The 20,094-nt window shown below is 51.5% G+C and overlaps 1 protein-coding gene across 2 annotated transcripts in view; it reads left to right on the top strand.

Annotated features, from left to right (window-relative positions):
• Positions 1–266: 266 nt before the first annotated feature.
• Positions 267–20,094, top strand: part of NEGR1 (neuronal growth regulator 1) — a 238,574-nt gene continuing 218,746 nt past the window's right edge. Inside the window, exon 1 of one of the 2 annotated variants that reach the window (XM_084527909.1) lies at positions 267–547. In XM_084527909.1, coding sequence (XP_084384035.1) covers positions 378–547 — 170 coding nt within the window. In that variant the 5' untranslated portion in view covers positions 267–377. The remainder of the gene's footprint in view (positions 548–20,094) is intronic. The other variant, XM_084527908.1, reaches the window with a different exon arrangement.

Raw genomic sequence — 20,094 nt, 5'->3', positions numbered from 1 at the left:
CTCGGGGCCGAGCGGGGCCGCTGCGGGCGCCTCCCGCGGTCCCCGTCGCGGCCGCCGCGCGCCCCCGCTCGTCCCTTGCGCGCGCCCGCGCGCCGCCAGGCCGGTTGCCGGGGCAACGGCTGCATGGCAACGCGCCGGCAGCCCGGGGGCCGCCCGCCGCCGCCGCCGCCGCCGCGGCGCGCAGAGCGCAGAGCGCAGAGCGGGCTGGCTGCCCTCCTCCCGCGCAATAGATGCTGCGGCGGCCGCCCGGGAGCAGCCACGCGCCGCGCTCGGGCGCCGACCGCGGGCAGCACCAAGGGGCCGGGGCCGCCGCCGCCGCCGGGGGCCGCGCTCGGGCGCCGCCGGGCCCAGGGGCAGCAGCGCGGAGCGGCGCGGGGATGGCGCGGCCGGTGCGGGGCGCAGGGGGCTCCCAGCAGTGGCTGGCGGCCGTGCTGCTCGGCCTCTGCTGCCTCCTGCCCCCCGGCCGCATCGCCGCGCCGGGCGGCGACTTCCCCGGGGCGGCCGCGGACAGCCTGGTGGTGCGGAAGGGGGACACGGCCGTGCTGAGGTACGGGGCGGCGGCGGGGGACGGGGGGGGAACCGGGGAGAACGGGGGGTCCCGGCGGGGGGCAGCGGGCGGGGGGCGCTCGGCACGGCTCGGGGACGGGAGGGGAGGGGAGGGGAGGGGAGGGGAGGGGGCTGCACCCCGGGCCCGTCCCGGTGGCTCGGCGGGACGGGACGGGACGGGACGGGACGGGTCCCTCGCCCCCCGGTGCCCCCCGGTTCCCCCGGTGCCGTGTCCCGGCGAGGAGCGCATCGAGCCCCGCGGCAGCGCTGTGTCCCCGGTCCTAACTTTTATCCGTACTTTGGTGCCGCGTTGCCGTGGTTACGGGCACCGCAGCTCCCCCGGTGCGGAGCTGGTGCCGGTGGGGCTGTGCCCGGCCCGTCCCGTGCCCGGTGCCCGTCCCGGCTGCGCCCGAGCCCGGCGCGGTGCCAGCGGCTGGGACGCGCCGTGAGCGGCTCGGGAGGTGCCGCCGGCAGGAGCTGGGAGCCGGGAGCCGCCGCGCAGCCCGCCCGGCCCTGCTGCAGGAGCTGCTGGAGATACAGCAGGGGTCTGTGTCGGGCTGTGTGTGTGCGCCTCGGCTCGGCGCTGTGTTTGGAGGCGTCCTGAAGTCCTCGTGCGTTCTGCCTGCGGAACCGGGGAGCGAAGGAAGCACAGCAATACGCCTGCCTTCCTCGTGCCGCTCCGGATCTAACGGTTGCACAGAAGGGAGCTCGGTGAGCTGGCAGGCACGCAGGTGCTCAGCCGGTACCGAGCGTTTTCAGGACGTAAACGAACGTATGTTTAGAGCCACCTCATTCAGACATCGTACAGGTGCTCTAAAGGTTTCCTCTGGGTGGCTTTCCGCCAGAATACGTGCCGTTTCCTAGGCCTGGGGTTGTGTCTGAAACTCAGCGTCTGTGCCGCTGGATAGGTTACATAAATGAAATCAGGGCTTTAAGATTAAAGCGTTGCTGTTGTCTCACAAGCGAGGGAGAATTTCTGTTTTGTGAAGAGCTGGTGTGAAAGGGAGCATGAACATCGCCGCTTAACTCCGGAACAAAGCAATTAGGTGGTGAAATAACATGGGGTTGTAGCTGGGTGGTGTTTTTTCATTCTCTTGCTCTGTGATTAATTTCTTTCATTTCTTACGCCTTTCGTAGGCTTTCCTTCAAATAGCAGCTTGTTTTGTTTTCAGCTGGGAATACAACTTGAAGGGGGAGTGCAGGAAGCCTGCAGGAAGCCTACAGGAAGGCACCTTCCAAACAGAGCACGGGAGACGGGCAGAGCTGCTCGGTGTGTATCTCAGGGTGCGCATCGGTGCTGCTCCTCCTGAGTTCTTCCTCACCAGATCTCTGTAACTTAACATGTTTAAATACACAGGAGAAGAAATGCTATTAGCGTCCTCGTTATTGGAAGCTGGCCGTTTATTTAGATGCAGATCCTGGTGAGCTGGATGAAGCAGTTTAGGGGTTAAAGAGGAGTGTTTTCTTCCAGCTCTGTAGCCCTCTGGATTTAGCTCCTCTCGGTTTCTGTAGGCTGCAGCATCCCAAGTTGGCTGCGTGCAGTAGGTCCCTGCCTCCTACTGCAAGATGGCCATCGGTGCCTTCCTGCTGCCATGTGTTGATTCACCCCTCAGCTCCTCGCTGCTCTCTGGCAATGAGGGCTCGGAAAGTTACCTCCTTACCCATTACAGATCGCACAGCGCTCCACTTAAAGCGTCTGGCGTTCTTGCTTCAATAATTAATGCTAGGAAAGGGGAGCGATTCACGTGGCTTTGAGTCAGCGTTTTGCTGGCCGAAAGAAGATCGCGGTGATTTACGAGACGCACGTTTGCGTTTCCACGCACCCCCTGGCAGGGTGCATCCCACGCGGTGCCCTCGGCTGTGTGCCAACCCGTGCGGGGGGCTCTGCGCCCCGCGGGGACGTGGCCAGCCGCCTGTGTCAGGCCTCTGCCCATGCACCTCGCTCCTACCCAAAATGTGAGGGCAGGGGGCTCGTGGCACCTCCCAGTGAGCACCGCGGGGGCTGGACGCGCCGCAGCCCAGCCTCAGTCCTCGCGATCGCTTTCCATCATCGTCACTACAAATGAGGGCTGACGCCTCCTGTACGGGTTTCCAGGTAAAGCTTCCACGTGCTAACACACAGCACATAAACCCCGCGTGCCCCTTGCCTTGCAGCAGTTAGCTCCCGCCTGTCGAGCCCACGCAGCACCAGCATTGCCCCACGTGCTCGTGGCACCGCCGCGCACACCGGCAGCAGCCGTGAGAGAATGCCCAGCTCCCTCGGAGGGCCGGGGTGGGGTGTGCCAGGGAAAGCCTCTCGTGAATGACTCTAAGGAAAACCCGTCCTTCTGCAAGGTGTTCTTTCTGGTGATGAGCTCTTTCTGTAGCCTGAACAATTAAAAGCTGGGTCTTGTTTGTTTTCAGTCCGTGTTTGGTCCATGCTGCCCCAACGCTGTTTGTTTTACCAGTTATTGAAATCTGAAGGAATTCTGTCTGACAGGCAGTTGTTTTGTATGACAAAGTAATTTGAGGAAATGCTTGTTTTCAAAGTACAAATTCTGTCCTGCACCTGCTCTGTATGCTTCCCAGGTACTTGCCTAGGATTTAACGAGAAGTCCTGAGGAAGGAGAGAGAAAGTTGTAAAAATGTTTTTATGAAAGCAACGGATCGCTACGTGGTGAATCGCTAGGAGTGCAGCCGGCAGTCTGCCTTTGCAGAACCGGGCTGCTCTGCTGACCCTTCCAAAGCCCTCCCGTGAGACAGGGATCGCCCTCGGCTGTCTCTGGAGCCCCGACACGCCGGCAGCACCGGGGAAGCGGCGGTGCAAGGGAGGTGCCAACCGCGGCGCAGCGGGCTGGGAGCAGCCGGGGGGACGGCTCCGCTCCTGCAGGGCTGCGGCTGAGGCCTCGCTGCTCGGGGGGCTGAGGCTGCCTCTGCTCGCCCTGGGGAGGCAGCGAGGGCCCCGTGGCCCTGGGGCTGAGGGCACAGTGGTCCCCAGGCTGGCGTTCCCTGGGCTGTGGCCATGCTGCCCTCGTGGCTTCACAGACCCGAGAGAATGGTGTTTGGTTACTAACAGCTCCTATTCACCTGTCTGTGATGTGTAAACAGATCCCGCTTAGAATCCCTAAAGGTACAAATCTGAGGATGATCAAAATGGTTTCTGGAACAAGCAGCCTCTTTTCCTGCATTTTGTGTTTCTATAGCTCATGGCTGATAAAAGCTAGTGTACCTGGTAGTTCTTTTGTGTTGTGCAGTCACAGGAAATTAGGGGTTAAACCTGGCACATTTCTAAAACAACAGACTTCTCTCTGCTGTGCGGGTATGGAGTAATTTATTAAATGTATGCTGTGGAATACATTAAATGGGGGGTCTTTAAAAGACATCTAGATGTGGAGCTCAGTGATATGGGTTAGTGGAGGACTGGTTAGTGCTAGGTCAGAGGTTGGACTTGGTGATCTTGGAGGTCTCTGCCAACCCAGACAATTCTGTGATTCTGTGTGGATTAATCACTGCAAAGGCTGAAGCCTCCATCAGCTGGGTCAAGGCTCCCAAAGATGTGTGAAGATGTGTGACATCCTCCTGGTCTGGGAGATGGGGCCGTGACCGCAGCAGGGCTGCCGGTGGCACCACGCAGGAGCCGTGCCTGCCAGGCCAGGGGCCGTGCAGCCGCCCCGAGGGACCTCGCAGGCTGGGCTGGCCGGAGCCTCCCAGCTCCACACGGGGAGGTGAGGAGCTGTTCTGCACGTGGAGGGGTCACCAGAAGGAGGTGTCGTGAACATTTGGCATGACCAAATATTTGGAGTGGCTCTTGTTTTCTCACATAAGGCTCAGGTCCTAGATTCATTTTTGGTTTTCTTTTTTTGTTGTTGCTGCGTTCTTGGACGCACGGTGCCTTTACTGAGAAGTGAGTTCCTGCGTGCTGGCTGCTCTCTGATAAATAAATGAGAAATTATACACTAGGCAGGGTGTGAAGCTGCGTATAAAGAAGTCATCACAGAAAATGAAATAAATTCTAGCAAAGAAAATGAGAGGTGTTTATGGTAAATGCACTCAAGTCCCTCCCAGGCTGGTGTCCGGAGGTGAGGTGTCACAGCGCTGCAGCACAGGCTTTATGGAGCGAGGGGTTGCAGCTTTCTGTCTTGTAAACACGCTTTGAGGCGTGTTAATCGCTGTCAAGCTCGCTGATTTCTTTATCACCGTTTGACTGGCCCAGGTGCTTGCTGTGTTTTCTGTTTGCTGCCCTCTTGCTTTCCGTCTGGATGCGGTAACGGCCGTGTTTGAGCCACTTTGGAATCGGCCTGGTACGGGGACGGATTCTGTTTTGGCACCAGCAGGTTGGCAGCAGCAGCAGCATCCTAGCCCACGCCTCCAGCTTCTCTGGCTCTGCAAACATCCTGGTTTCCAGACCAGGCTTCCCTTTGCAGGGGGTACAGCAGTGTCTGACCGCAGGCGCAGGGGAGCCCTGGCCAAACAAAACCTTCCTGGGACCACTTCCAGTTCCCGACTCTGCTTCCCCTGGCTGCGGGCAGTCAGGAGTGCAACTGGAGGTTTGTGGTCGTCGGCAGGGGTTCTCGTGGGGGCTCCGTGCCAGTACTCCTGGAGCTGTGAGTCCCACAGAATCACACTTCAGTGGTCCCGAGGAGCAGCCCCCAGCCTTGGCCAGCTCGGCGAAGGTGCCCATGTGGCTCAGGTGGGGGTCAGGCAGGGGGTCAGGCAGGCTCTCACCCCAAAGCTGTTGGGGTCTTCAGGGGAGGGCTGTGGGTGCCTAACTCGTGTCTAAGTTGCTGAGTGGGGGGTGGTGACTGTTGGGCTTGGGAGTTCAGTGCCGCTTTTGCCTTCCCTTCCAACAAGAGCTGTCCTTCAGCAGCAAATGGTCTTTGCCAAGGGAGCTGCAATGGTCACGGAAAGCTGGTGACACATCCACAAAACATTCTCCATCCGCTGTCATTCACATTACTGGGGAGTGGCATTTGGAATGAGAGTTTTGTAGTTTGACTAAGAGAAGCCTATCAAGAGCGTATGGCTTATTTAAACATTAAGAGACTGTGCATATTCTGACATTACAGTCCCTCTGATGCGCGTCCGTACACCAGTGTTGGATGCAGTTGTATGCAAGCATGTACAAATGCAGGTTTCTCTTTGGGGACAGGTGGTGAAATAAATATAAAAAGAAATCCTCTTTCCTTTATGATTTCAGCAGGTACATTTCTTGACTTCCGTACTCTTTTGGTATTCCTGTGCAGTTCAGGATCATAAATTATTTGGCTGTGTGAAGCTTTGTTCCCGTTTCTCTGAAATATAGCTGTGTTACGTGTAGACTGAGGTGCACACACACCCCTGTAAAATCAGGCTGGTGTTCGGGTAACAATTGCACGTTCCAAATCTCTACCAATTTTTAAATAAGCGTATTATGGCACTCGCCTCTCATCCATGCGGTTGACACACATAAATTCATAGAAAATGAAGGTAATTTATCTTTTTAAACCACTGCGAGTGTTTCAGGTGTTACACAGAGGAAACAATAAAACAAGGAATCAGGAGTGAAAAAAAGAGTTTGGTCCAAAGGGCTGTTTGATGGAGCAAGAAACAGACCTGATTTCCCTTCTTGTCATCCCGCACAAGAGGTGGCCGCAGCCCCTGGCCCAGGGCAGCCGCCGGGCCCCCCAGCCCAGCAGCAGCAGGGGGCATTGGCTCCGCGCTGCCGCTGCTGGCAGGAGCCTGACCCAGGGCTGTGCCTGGAGGCCCAGAGCTGTGCTGCAGCGGGATCGGGGACCGCTCTGGAGACATCTCAGTGCTTTAGAGACGTGTGTGGGTGGGTGGTGCGGAGGGGCTTGCACTCCACGTGTGAACATGGGTGCGCTCCTGATGCCAGCTCTGGTGCCGTGGCTCTGCGGCTCCCGAGCACGGCCATGGGTGAGTTCTCCCTGGCCGTGGTGTGCTGTGGTGCCCTGCAGTACTGGAAGTGCACTGAACTGCTTTAACACGGCAGGCCGGGCTTTCAGAGGCATTCTGGCCCTCTCTTGGACCCCTCTGCACGCGGTAACAGAACCAGCAGGGAGAAGGTGGCGATGCCGGCACTGCCGCTGCGGCTCTAACCCCCGTGGCAGGGGTGTGAACCAGACGATCTGTGAGGCCCCTTTGAAGCCAAGCCCCCCTGGGACTCTGTGAAGGCTCCCACAGCCCCGGCCGGCCGGTGGGAGCCCGTCCCCACCCCTCTCGGCCCCCTCAGCCCCGGGAGGTGCAGGTTTCTCGCCCTGCCGTGGCTCCATCCAAGCTCAGCGAGGTGCCGCGGGTGGCAGTGGCAGCAGCAGGCAGCCCAGGGCTCCGTCTGGGTCGGTGCTGAGGGCTGCCTCACCCTGCTTCAGCTGTGTGTCAATTGTCTGGAAGGGCAAGGAGCAAAGACAAACCTTTGTCTCCCCGTGAGTGCTATTCCCCATGAGGAGCACGGGGAGAATTTTTGGTTAAATAACCCTCTGTTAAGGCTCTGCCTGCTGGCAGAGGTGGGGGTGGTCTTCGGAGTCCTCTTCGGTCTTGGCTCTCTGTCAGTCTTTGAGAAGGGATGATCAGTACGAAATCCACGTCCTTGTGTGAACAGAAAGGTCCCGCTTAAAGCAGAGGAAGGAACTCTGCGAATTTGTAGATTTTCCCCAACTCAGCCCAGACTTCGGTTCGAGGTTCATGCCAGTGCAGCGATGTGCTCCTGTAAGCCGTAGGCAGCCAGGGCAGTTCCTTGTGGTCTGTGGCTGTGTGAGCACCCCGCGGCATGGGTCAGTGTGCGAGGTGGGTGTGCAGGGACACCCCCAGGGAAAGCCCCGGTGTGCAGCCTGGCAGAGGGGGCTGAGCACAGCCCTCCCCGTGCTGCGGGGCCGCCGTGGCCCCTTGTCCTGCACAGCCCTACCAGACACCTCGCGCCTTGGCGCTGCCATACCACGAGCTACCGGGCTACCCGCTGGTTTTCGGCTCCGCAGAGAAAACAAGCCAGAGACCTGACGGTCAGCATGGCCCGGCACTGGGCTCAGCATGGGGTCTGGCTGCTCTACCTGCTAGTGGTGGTTCTGCAGTTCCTGGGCATCTTCAAGCTTATATCGTCGCTGTCTGGGGTGGCTGTGGACGTATGCCAGGGTGGAAGGATTATGTCATTGTGCACAGGCAAAGTTTGGATTTTTATACCTGCAAAGCTCTTTCAAAAACACGAGATGAGCTAGAACATGCTCTGTTTTATAACAGAGAAGCTGTCAATCTATTTTAAAAGATTTTCCCTTGGCAACAGCAGACAATCTGGTGGTCAGACAGCCAAACAGCTATCATTAGTCATGCATAATTAAAACAAAGAGAGTATCCAACTGTTAGCAGTATCAGTTTTGTCTTGGAAAATCTAATTAACATACAATACTTCTTGCAGAAATCTCCTGCAATTTTTCTTATGCAAACGTCAATGTAAATGAAGGAAATTATATATATTTATGTGCAGCAGGCTGCGTTTTTTCTGTGTTTATTTAAATACACAGGAATAAGATATCCGTCCAGTTCAGTACAGCATCTGCGATGCACCCGTTGAATTTACATAACGCGCTTCTGTTGGAAGAGTGCAGGAACCTTACTCCCTGCAAACACAGGCATACACAACGCACGGTACAGTTGTACGCCTTGGATACTTCACTGGGTTCCCGTTAAAAATGTTTTTGGCTGGGTGTGATCCACCAGCACAGGACTGCCATGGGGAACCAAGGGCTCCCTTCCTGACCACCCACCCCCGTTGGGCGAGGACACGCCTGCTGGGTTTATTCTACGTGGGAGAAGGAGATGCAGGTCTTGGGCCCTGGTTTCCTCGGGACGGACCGAAGGCTTGTTGTGTCTCAGCGCACGGCTTTGAGGCTTGCTCCACGTGCCGTTAGGTGCAGAGGGGATGGGGCTGCCCAGGGCATGGCGCGGGCATCGGTGGTGTGCGGGGCCGAGAGGTGCTGGGGTGCTCCGAGAGGTGGGAAGCTGCACCACGAGTGTTGTAAGTAACCAGCTAAAGAAGAAAGCAAGGCTCCAAACCACGCTTATGCTTCTCACTGAGATGGTGGCTTCTGGTAACCTCGTCCAGAGGCACTGAGGCTGTGCTACCAGCTACAGACTGGGCGTGCTCCATTAGGCGGGGGTGACACTGAAGGCAGTTCTCTCCAAGGAAAACGTGATGGAAGAAGGGAAGGAGACGTTTCAGACAAAGTTCTTGTTGATTTAGCATGATTAAGACGTATGTGAGCATCCAAAATAAATGGTGGCACCATCCCGCCTCGCCCCAGCAGTGGATCCCGCAGCTGCCCTGGGAGGCAGGGTTGGTGCCGGCAGGACTCTGCCCCGTGCTGCCGCCGGCCCCTTCCTCCTGCGGCCTGGCAGCCAGCCCCGTGCTGCCACGTGGCTGTCCCCAGGTGTCATGCTGGTACCTGCCTGCTGCTTCCTGAGAAGGTGCTTGGCCATCCCCCCGGCAGCTCTTCTCTCCCAGGAAAACCCTTCGGTACGATAGTGTGATTTCTGGCTAAGGTGACAGATACACAGATACACAGGCACACGTAAAGGTTTTTTGTTTGTTTTTTTATAGACCTAGTGCTGGGTTTTTATATTAAAGCTGTTAATTTGATATAGAGGCTGATAGTTTCTCTTACCCATGAAATTGGAGCGCATTCCTCACGTCTCCAGCTGTCCCCTAGGGCGAGCTCAGGCAGGAGGGGGCTCCCCGGGCTCCTGTCCTGGCTGCCCCCCGCCTGGGGAAGGATGCTGGGTGCTCGCGGTGCTGCCAGCGCGGGGAGGGAGTGGTGGAGGAGATTGTGCTGCTGGTAAACACAAATGCTGCCGGAGGAAGTGAAGCCGGATTTTGCTAAACCATTTTTTTCCCTTTTTTCCCCTGCTCTTTCTGCTTGTCGATGCTCACTGCCTAGAACTTTCTCTTCCACTTGTCCCCTGACCTGTTGTGGGAAGTGCTGCATGTGCCAGTCGGCTCTGTAAGTGGCAGGATAAGGTTCCTGGTGCAGCTGAGTGCATTTAAAATCCAAGTGGGTAGTCCAGCATGACCCTTGTGTGAAAACTCTTCAATAATTTTTTTAGCATGTTTTAATAAGCCTGCCACAGTGCTGAAATATCTATGAAAGCGTTTTTACCTCCATTTCACTGGTTCTGGGTTTTAATAACAGCGGTGAAGGTTTGCAGAGACAACATGTTGGAGCACTTCATTCCCGTGGGAACAGGAGCACAAGACCTTCTCTAGAAGATAAGCAATATGCGATTGCTCTCTGCAATTTCTGGTTTATTTAATCCAGCCAATTTTACTCTCTTTCGAAATAAGAGACCTGGTAACAGCGAAAGCACTCGGGAGGGCTGTGCCAGCCAGGAGGGTGTTTGCTCCACAGCAGCCTCACCCTGCGCAGCGCCAGGGCCGCGGGCGCTCCCGGCTCCCCAGCCAGGCAGCTCCGGCAGGGCAGAGGGGGTGTTCTCGGGTATTTCTTCGTGAGCTCAAGCTAGTCTGGAAAGCTCGTAGTGGTTATTATTATCGGTGGGTGGGCACTCCTCCACCAGAAGGGGAGAACCCGTGCAAATAGCACAGCGTGGGCCTGGCGCAGCAATCCATCGCCGCCGCAGCCGAGGAGCGGTGCTGCTGCGAGCTGGGCACCAGGGCCTGCCTGGGACACGGTGCTCTGGGGAAACAGCTCCTGTGCCTCGGTTCAACCACTGTAATCCCAATTTGCTGGTTTTTATTTATCTGAAGGAAGTTTCGTGGGGAGGGTAGCTTAGCACACCATGTTTGCCCGTTCTCCGTGACTGTGAGTGCTACTCACTAAAAACATTCAGCTTGACACAGGAGCTCCAGGCATAACCTTAGCGTTTGATAAATTGTGGTGTCACTTAATTTTAAAGTAGAGCTGTAAACGTGTGACAGAAAAATGAAAATGTTAAATATTGAAGCCAATATTTTAAGTAAGTGATACATTGCAGTCTGGGGATAAGCGCGTTTTTACGTTGTGCGACACACTTTGACATAAAGTGTATATTGCTACTGCTCAGATTTCATATCGGATCAGCTACTCTGTGCTGTATGGTACAGAGCAGCCTGTCCTGTGCTGGAGGTTGGGAACTCTGTGATGCTGTGGTGTGTGTAGGAACTGGGAGGGCTGCTGGTGCCATCCAGGTGTGTGCGCAGGGGAACGCTGCGCTGCATTGGGTGTGAAGGGCGCTTGGCACAGCTGGTGCTGGATGTCAGAACCACGGCCCATGCCTCGTTCCTTCCCAGGGGAGGTTGTAATAGCCGGGGCCTCTGTGGACTTCTGCTTGGGTAGCTTTGGACCCGTGAGCACTGAGATTCCTGCGAGAGAGACCAGTGCCCACAGTGGCTCCCTGGGGGGTTCCTGCCTCAGCATCCTTCACTTGGTGCGGCCTGGCCCCTGAATGGGCTCACACAGGTAAAGCACACTGTGAAGCCCAAACGGATGGGCCATACTGCAGTGAAGACTCAGCAAGATGTAAAACTGTGAATTTTCTCTGAATTGGCTGAGTAAAGGTCAAGAGTTCTTCCTGACAGCAGAGGAGGAGAACTTCCTTCCTTGCCATCACCCATGAGTGTGAGGGAGAACAGCAGAGGTTTAGGTGCCTCAGGTGGAGAACAAAACTGTTCGTTTTCCACGAAGGCTGTTCTGCCTGTTCAGGACACCCAGCACTGAAGTGCAGAGCAGACAACAGCAGCCAGCAGTCACCCGGAGCTGTGGGCTCCCGACTGCACGGCGATGGTGGCAGTGGCCGGCGCTCCACCACGGCACGGGGAGCAGGAGGCTGCGTCCTCCTGCATCGAGGGGCACGGCCGGGCTCTGCTGCCCTGGTGGTGCCCAGGCACAGCCTGTGCATGGGGACAGGGTGGGTGCTGTGGTGCTGGGAGCGAGGCAGGGGTTAGCCAGGGGCAGACGTGGACGTGGCAGGGCTTGCAGGGAGCCCGTTGGCGGTTTCTTAATTCTCAAAGGTGTGTTGACTTCCCTGAGTGCCCCAAATTGTCCTCATGTAGCGTTTCCTACTGATTGATTGTGGTTTCTTGCTGAAGGAGTAGGAGTTACAAGGCATGCTATACCAGATTTTTAGGTGGATGAGACTCTCCTTTAGCTTAATTGTAACAGAAATTGGGAAATGGTCCTAGAAGAACTTGAACGGTGTCAGCACACTTTGAGGTGGATTATAGGTGAGGTTGTACCAGACCGTGAATGCTTACCATCTGCAGGAGACTGATTGATTTGGGGAGTGAAATCCCAAATAATTCAATAATCCTGAACTGTCCTATCAAGAGTTTTTCAAAGGTGGCCAGAGGTATGTATGCCTTGGCAGAAATAAACAGAGAAATACAAGTAGTCTGTGTTTGTCTACTGTGGCACAAAGCCCGAAAGGCTGAGGTCTTTTCTACAACATAAATGAACCCAGCCTTGTTGAAAACACGATTTAAAATCGGAAACTCTATCAGGTATAAAAGCAATTATTGCAGTTATTCTGTTTCTGACCATCATAATGTAGCAGTTTTTAATGAGGGATTTGAATCAGATGAACTAAATTAGTTAAAAAATGAGCACAGCTGTATATGAAGGTCTCAGAAAGGACTTACGTTATTAAATTGACTTATTTTAGAATCCGTGCTTATGAAGTATTGAGTCATCTGTTACAGTGCGTAACTGAGCTGTGATGAAAGATCTCATACCTAGTGAGAGTCAAAAAGGCAATGTGTTTGCAGGTGTGTGTTGCTTACAGAACCAAATAATGCATATTAATATAATGTTGAAACATGCATGTGTACAGTATTTATTCTTTTTTAATTTGATGGTATATTAAAAAATTACAAGTTAATGCATTAAAAACTACGTATGCACTTATCTCGATGTGTCATGTCATAATTACCTTGAATATTATGCGTTTACCATAGCAATTAAATCAGTAAACTGACAAAATCGCACACTTCTCAAATTTGTTATATTTACAGAAATGTTGGAGTGTTTCACTGTCTAACTACTCCTGTAGGTCATCTTGGTATAAGTTAAGTTGTATTGCAGCTCTCAAGACACTCCTTGTGATTGGACTCCCCAGGCCGCTTCCTAACTTCTAATCACGCTCCCACTCCAGCAGCGTTATATTGCTAATAACTAACTGGAATGGAAATTAGAAGTAAATCTAAAATGAAATATTTTAAATGTCGCTGAAGTGCTACTATAAACAGTCAGAAATAAGTTGATCAGTCTAAGGTGTTTGCTGCACTGAGGCTCTCTCATATGCCAGGATGCCACCCCAATCTTCACAATCTTTTCAGTGTGGCTGTAGCAATGCGCTAAAGCTTCCTTGCATCTCTCTGCAATGGCAATGGTAGTTTCCCTTCCACAAAGAAAATTCTGACCTTTACTGTTGAAGTTACTTTAATCAGGATTTTTTAGTAATGCATTTCAGGGTGTAAATTTACATAATGGTTTGAGAATCGTGGCATGCACCGTCCAAATAATTTAGGAAATCCTTCGGAAGGAAGATGTTGGTGTGTTGAATTGCATCATTCCTCATTAAGTCTGGAAATCCTTCAGGGCTGTTTCTGGAGAAAGAGGGGCTACAAAATAAACTGTTGATCAGACATTTCAGCTAGAAATTAAAATATCAGCATCCAGTTCCAACATCTACATGACTGTTGCCCTCCAGGAATTTGGAAATCCATGCTTCCAAACCAGGAGATTCATCTACTAGCAAAACGTGCACCTAGCACTTGTTGGGGCTCTCGTGGAGAGGAGCCCTTTCTTCTTCTGTTTGTTCTTCAGCCTCATAGTCCTGCTTTCTAAAACAGCCGTGCCCTCCGGTGCTGCCCAGGGGCTGGCTGACCATCCGAAGGCAGTGCCAGTGCTCCCCGGTGCCTCTCTGCTCCTGGCGGCACGAGCAATGAGCCCGTGGTGCCCGGGGCTGCTGCGTCCCCTGCCAACAGATCAGCCATGTACCAGACACGGCAAGTACAGGGAAAAGAGCAAGGCTGCAGTTCTGTGAAAGATCCCAGAAATCGTCAAGGTGTCTTACCATGAAGACCTGCCTGAAAGCTCCTGATGGTGTGGCACAGCTCTGCGGCTGCAGGTCGGGGGGTCCTGGATTCGGGGGCCACGGATGGCGATGCTGTGCTCAGCAGTTACCTGGCTGGCAGGCGGGGTATGGGGGGTGCTCTGGTGCTAGAGCTGCCAGCCGTGTGTCCTCTGAGGTCACACGTGAGGATCCCATCAATCTTCCAAGGAAAATGTTGCAGTAAGCCCACACAAGTTGTTTGCCCTGTAGGAGTCTCCCTGGCAGTACCCGTGCAGTGAGCGCCGTGCCGGGCTGTCTGAGGGGGCACCCAGGGCCGTGGCACACAGACGGTCATCTCCGTGTGTCCCCTGGCACTTCCTCAGCTCGGCTTTCGGCCTGGAGCCCTGCACAGGTACGGAGCGAGGCCAGGGGCGGGTGAGAGCGCAGGAGGCTGTGGGGAAATGACTGATGGTCGGGGCGCGGGCACCAACCCGCAGGTGCGGTGCGTGGTCACATTCACAGGAGCCTGGGCAATGAGTAGATACGTTATGAAAGCAGCCTAATTATGATGAGCAATTTTCCCCCTGGCTGGAACAATTGGACTAGAAAATTGTGCTAGGCTTTCCATTCGGAGGCTATTAAATAGCAGAAGAAAAGAGAAGGAAACACAGTTTTTGTCGCGGTTACATTTCCTTTTTTTTTTTTCAGTGTAGTCTTGCACATGGCCAGGACTTAATTTAGAATTAATTTAATTATCGCGTTCAACACGTGACTTTTTTCCTCACCTGCACGTTCAGCTCCTGGCAGAGGCGGGTGCAGGAGCCGGAGGGAGGCTGGGCTCACTCGGGGCACCCCGAGGCTCGGGCTGGGCGCGGGGCTGGCTCCGCGAGGGCACGGCCGGGGAGCTGGGGCATGGGCACAGAGCCGGGGGCAGGCAGTGCTGCTCGCAGGCCCGACCAGCAGGCAGAGCTCGGAGCCGTCTGTGGTGATCGAGGGGTGAGGGCAGGGGGAAGGTGGCGAGTCCCGAGCGCCCCCGAGCCCGTCAGCGGGTATCTGTGGGATGCCAGATGCGGCTCGACGTTTCAGATGAAGCTTGGGACGCAGCTGTGGAGTGGAGAAGATCCGGGAGTCATTAGCACAGATACAGCACACTGATTTTCTGTGGTTTTGTGTCCTTCTGCCTGTTCTGCCAGGACACTGGAGAGCTGCCACCCCCGACAGACCTGGTGCCTGGGTGGGCCCGGCGTGACCGTGCCTTGTGTTTGGATTTCTCCTCTTTGTCTTCGTGTGACGTGTCTAAACGCCCGATCACGAATTTTTGTCTCTGTAGGACACGCTTGTGACTCATTCCTGCTGGTTTTGTCTCTGGGCAATGGGTTCGAGATGAGTCCTGGCTTTGGAGCTGAGCAGAGCGCTCTGTGTGATACTCGTCTCGCCGGGTGCAGTGGTTTTGTTCACATATTTCCAGTTAACGTGTGTTCTTTGACAAATACTGCTACGACTTAAGTGGTAATATAAATAATTAATATCTTCGGATGCCTGGGATTTCTAAATATAGGTGCCTGGCACACCGGAGTAGTTCTACCACCTGGCATGTTATTTCTTTTCTGTACCTGTGGCCTTCTGTCCCCAGCAGTAGTTCACCTTTCTCTCCCCACCATCTATTTCAGCATTAATGTTTGCTGCAATGAAGCTACTCATGCCTGGGGAACGCATTATTCTGTTTATGAAAACAGTAATAACCCTGAGCGCTGCACATAGATCTGGACTTAATTCAAATAACTCTCGAAGCATTGCTCTTCCAATGGATTATGCTGATTCCTGCTTTTTTTTTTATATTAGCTAGGTAAAGTGAACAGTGAAGGAGAAGATTTTATATAGCTAAATTTATTTCTAAATCAAATATAATACTTCTAGAATTACTGTCTTGAAAGGCATACTTTTTAATATTTTAGACACATCTGAATACATTTTACAAGATTAACCAAGTGAAGGATCACAGGGAATATTGTTGTGAAGCATTCATGGAAGTAATGCTAGTGTGGCAAATGCAATACGAAGCTAAGGATGGCTCAGCGCAGTTCTATCTGCGAGCCACAAGTCGTGGCTCAGGGAAGAGCCAAGCCTCGAGCAGCGACCAAGGGAGGAGACACCCAGCCAGTCACTCACAGGGTGTACACGGGGTTTTCGTGTAAAACCTACGGCTAGTTAACCTGCTGATTGCAGCTGCAGCAAATCACAGAGAGGATCCGCTATCTCACTAAGATTACAGTTCATGATAAAACATTTTTGGTTGCAATGCTCAGTGATTGTGAGTACATAAAACAAAAGCAGCCACCAAACAACGCGTAGGCATGAAGCTTCAGATGTTCACTGAGCATGAATGGGTTGGAAATTGCTGTGGTGCCTCGCAGGGGAGCGGGGGCTAGATGTGCATTAACATTTTTGGAAAGCCTTTTGAATTCTTAGATGGAAGGTAATACATTGTAATAGCAGCAAGTAATATTATTTGGTACAGTAGCAAATGATGTTCAGTATTTACAATTCATCAAAGTTTATGTTACCCGGAATACAATTTCTGTGCAAATGTTTGCTGTCTTTGGAGAGGACTTGACACATTATTCATAAGTTAAATTACAATATCCAAAGCGCATCTGCTAGTAAAATTTCTGACTGGGTGCAGAAGATCAATACAAATCTATTCATAGCAGACTAAAATACTTCTTTTTTCTTGTTTAAGAACATTAGTTTGACTACACGGGTATGCTGATTAATAATGTACACCCGTACCTCTGTGACGGCAGGATCAGGAATGTTCTTATGCTTTATCTGGAGAAGAGTCAGCAACCTTCCCCTGAAACAGCCAGAGACATTCATTGGACTGGTCTTTGAAGGCGTCAACCCCTTTACGAAGTTGCAGTCTTGCACATCAGTTAATCAGTTGATAATAGAGAAACATTCAGGGAATGAGTAAGTGCCGTGGGCAGTGCTCAGCTCTAGTTTTGGCCATTTTTAACAGCGGTGGCTCCGTGGGGCTGGGGTTAGCTGCTCGAGGTGCTGGGTGTTGGATGGCGCCGTGCCACTGACGGGCACGCTGCTGCCGAGTGCCCATGGGTGCAAGGGCGAGCCCCGTGCTGCCAGCGGGATGGAGCAGCTCCCGCACACCTCCTCTGAGAACCGCGGCTGCGTCTCCTCCTCTGGTCTCCCTTCTGCCGGCACTGTGCAGTATTGCAGATTGAGTTATTTTTGGAAAACACTTACTGTAGTTAGCCCCCCCCCAGCTCGCTGACGTGGAGTTTCCCCATCCAGCAAAGCTCTGTGATTGCATAATTGCGGCCGTTGTTCTGGGGAGCTGCACTTTTTAGCACGCATTGGGCTTTAACAAAAAGTGGATAGTTCCTGTAATGGCTCCAAAAGCACTTTCACTAGCAAAGGAGTTCTTTAAATAGTACTCGCTGAGCGAACCGCTAATTTGCATGACAGCTTGATTAAACGTAACCTGGTTCCACACGTAATTTATTTTGAAATTGTCGAACATTTCCATTCCATCCCATTTATTTTAAATTAGTAGACTAGTTCAATTAGATTATTTAAGAAAAAAAAGTAATTTTTATTATCTTAATTTGTGTAAACTCAAATTCATACTTTAAAGTGGTTTGAAAGTGGTTATAAATAACAAAGCTGTTTGTGTCAGCATAAAGATCTGTTGTACTTGTTACTGTGATGCATAATGGAATGAAGAATTAGGGCTATTAATGTTCATCTTTAATTTTAGAGGAAGTTCTGTTGCAAATTTTGCTCTGTATTACAACAAATATTCCTGACTATGTGGTTTCTGGGAGAAATGAACCCGAAAAGATAGCATATAAGAATTCATTTTACACAGCTCTTCAGGAGGACGCTGTTCTCAACAGAAAGGGATTGCCAGCCTGGGAAGGTTTCGGAGCTGCTTCTTAATTGCGTGTGAGATGGCAAGCAAGAGTTGTTTTGAACAATTAGTGATGCTGAGCTGCTCTTGCATTTTTCTTTTCTGCTTTACTCTTGGTTCAAGTAAATCCTTTGTAAAGATTTCAGAAGTCTTAAAATCCAGCCCTGGCTGTGCTGGGTCTGTCTCAGGCAGACCCTAGACAGCAGGGAATGAAGCTATGCCAGGGCTTGTGCTTGTGTTCTGGGTGCTTGGGAGTTCAAAAGATATTTGCAGTTATACAGGTAGAAAAAAATACATCTTCTTTGAAGCTGGGCTAAATGACAATACAGTTTAGGAACTTTTTGTTAAGCTGCAGTTGGAATAATTGCTGGGAATACCCCTTCAGCTCCAGGCGAGATCTTCCCAAATTTATTTCTAGGTTCCTTTCGTTAGCTTCTCCTTCTAGGGGAAGACCTGCACAGCAGTTAGAAGTGAATTTCAGATCGGATATGAGTATGGACCCGTCAGTTTATCTGACCTACCACCTATTCCAAACTGCTGTTCTCTTGGGTATGTCTGCGTACCTACCTAGGTACAGATTATGTCAGACTTCATCAAATGTGTTTTGATCACTTTTCAGAGTGCTGTTGTCATTATTTGTGTCTCATGGCAAGACTTAATAGGAAGTGTTTGTTATAAATTAAATTTTCACTATTGGAAACAGTAGAGAAGGTTCAGCTTGCATTCTGGCTACGTAATGGATGCTACTTTTGTGGATAGTAATAAGTATTTCTTTTTAATTTCTTTCCTTAGACCCATACTAAAGCTGTTTTGATGATTCATTGACCATGTTAATTAATTTTAAAGGCTTTCTTAAAATCCTCTTTTCATGATATCTTAAAAAAATCTAAGTGACATGGGAGCCTGCAGCTTATTTCCAATGTAGTTTTAACAATTAGGATCCTAAGTATTTTTGACTTGCTTGTGTCTGAGTTATTTCTGAAACCAGGGGAAGAGGCTTCTGCAAATTGTAACCTGGTTATTGGTCAGGCCCGCTGGGACTGGCACCTGCACAAACCCAGCGACAAGCAGTGCCGGCACAGGAGCAAGAAGCTGCTCTCCTTTCTGTCTCCATCCAGCTCATGGCTGGAGCTGTAACAGGTTTAATAGCCGACCTGCGGTGCGTTTTTCCCAAACGTGTTTGTGAACATATCTCTATTTGTTTACTTTTCAAACTTATCCTTGGGATTGTTAGTTACACAAAGCATCTGAAAGGCTTTTTGTGGTTCTGCAAGGCAGCAAGGATTTTTAGATTGGTTAAAGTAACTTGTAAAACATGTCAAGTGCTGATTTTTCTGTGCATAGTAATTTTGTGTCAGGAACAGTAAAAATAACAACAAAACCCAAAGGCCAGGTGTGCTGTGAAATATGATTTATATTCATGCTAATGTAGCATAAGAGATATTTGATCAGGGCGGGTTCATCTTAATTCACTGCTGGAGATTAAGGTTTCTGGATTAGAACCCAAATCTACTGCTAAAGATAGAAACAAATGCTTTCAGAGGGCAATCTGGACACCCGAAATCTGCGTATGAATGTCTTGGGGTGGGTGGAATGATCTTCTTTAAATTAAAATAATTTGTAACTTAGGAAAGCCTTTGTTAATGTATGGCCTCTGAGATTGGTGGCGTAAACGAGTTGAATAAATCCTAAACCCATAAAAATACTCTGGAGAAAATCTTATCCTCCTGGAGCAATGTATGGCAGACAAAAAAATCTCAGAGCCACTGGGCAAAGAGCTCAATATACTCCCCAGGAACATTGAAAATGAGTGTGTAGAGGACAGGCAGGAGTTTTGCCAAAACCCAGTCAGTTTGCATTTATTGTCATCCAACTTAACATGGCCAGCTGCACTCTTCTTGAAAGCTGCTTGACTTGTAAGTCTGTCCTCTTTATTTATTTATTTGTTTATTTATTTGTCCCATAAATACATCTTTTAAAGGGTCCTACTCCATGTCTTTGCTACATGGGGAGGCTTTGGATCTCCTTTATTATTTACTCCCTCATTTCCTGTCTCTGTTCTTGGCAATTTAACTTGCTATCTGCATGAAGATGACAGATACATTTTCATTTGAAATTTGCATCCTAGATTTGCAAACTAAAATAGCCATTTCTTCCTCTGAAATCTCTTTGTAGATGCCTGCCAAGGAGATCAAGCTTTACTTTTTTCAAAAAAAAAAAAAAAAAAGAAGAAGATCACATCTTCATTTCTGCCCATCTCTCCCAGATGTCCTCTCTGCTAGCTCCCTCTTGCCCACACCCGCAGCCTGGCTGCCTGTGCCCCTCTCTCGGTTCTCCTGCCCGTGCTGCCTCTGAGCCTTGCTGGTTCCTCCTGTCCAACAGCCCCAGACTGGAACTTTTGACCTGTGAAATGAGAACTCCTATTCAGTTCTTTGTCAACTAGATTAACAAATTATTTTCCTCTGATTTTAAGAAACACAATCTGCTATGCTCCATTTCTTTATACCACCGTGACAAATGTTTTTCCAACTGTCCTTCTGGTATCCTGCTTCAGTTTCTTCTGGCTCCAGCTTCTTCGTCTCATCCGGGATAATGTGTTTGTTTTAACATTC

Source organism: Aythya ferina, assembly GCF_964211825.1.
Source record: "Aythya ferina genome assembly, chromosome: 8".
NCBI lineage: Eukaryota > Metazoa > Chordata > Aves > Anseriformes > Anatidae > Aythya > Aythya ferina.
This window is presented reverse-complemented; position numbering and strand designations above follow the sequence as displayed.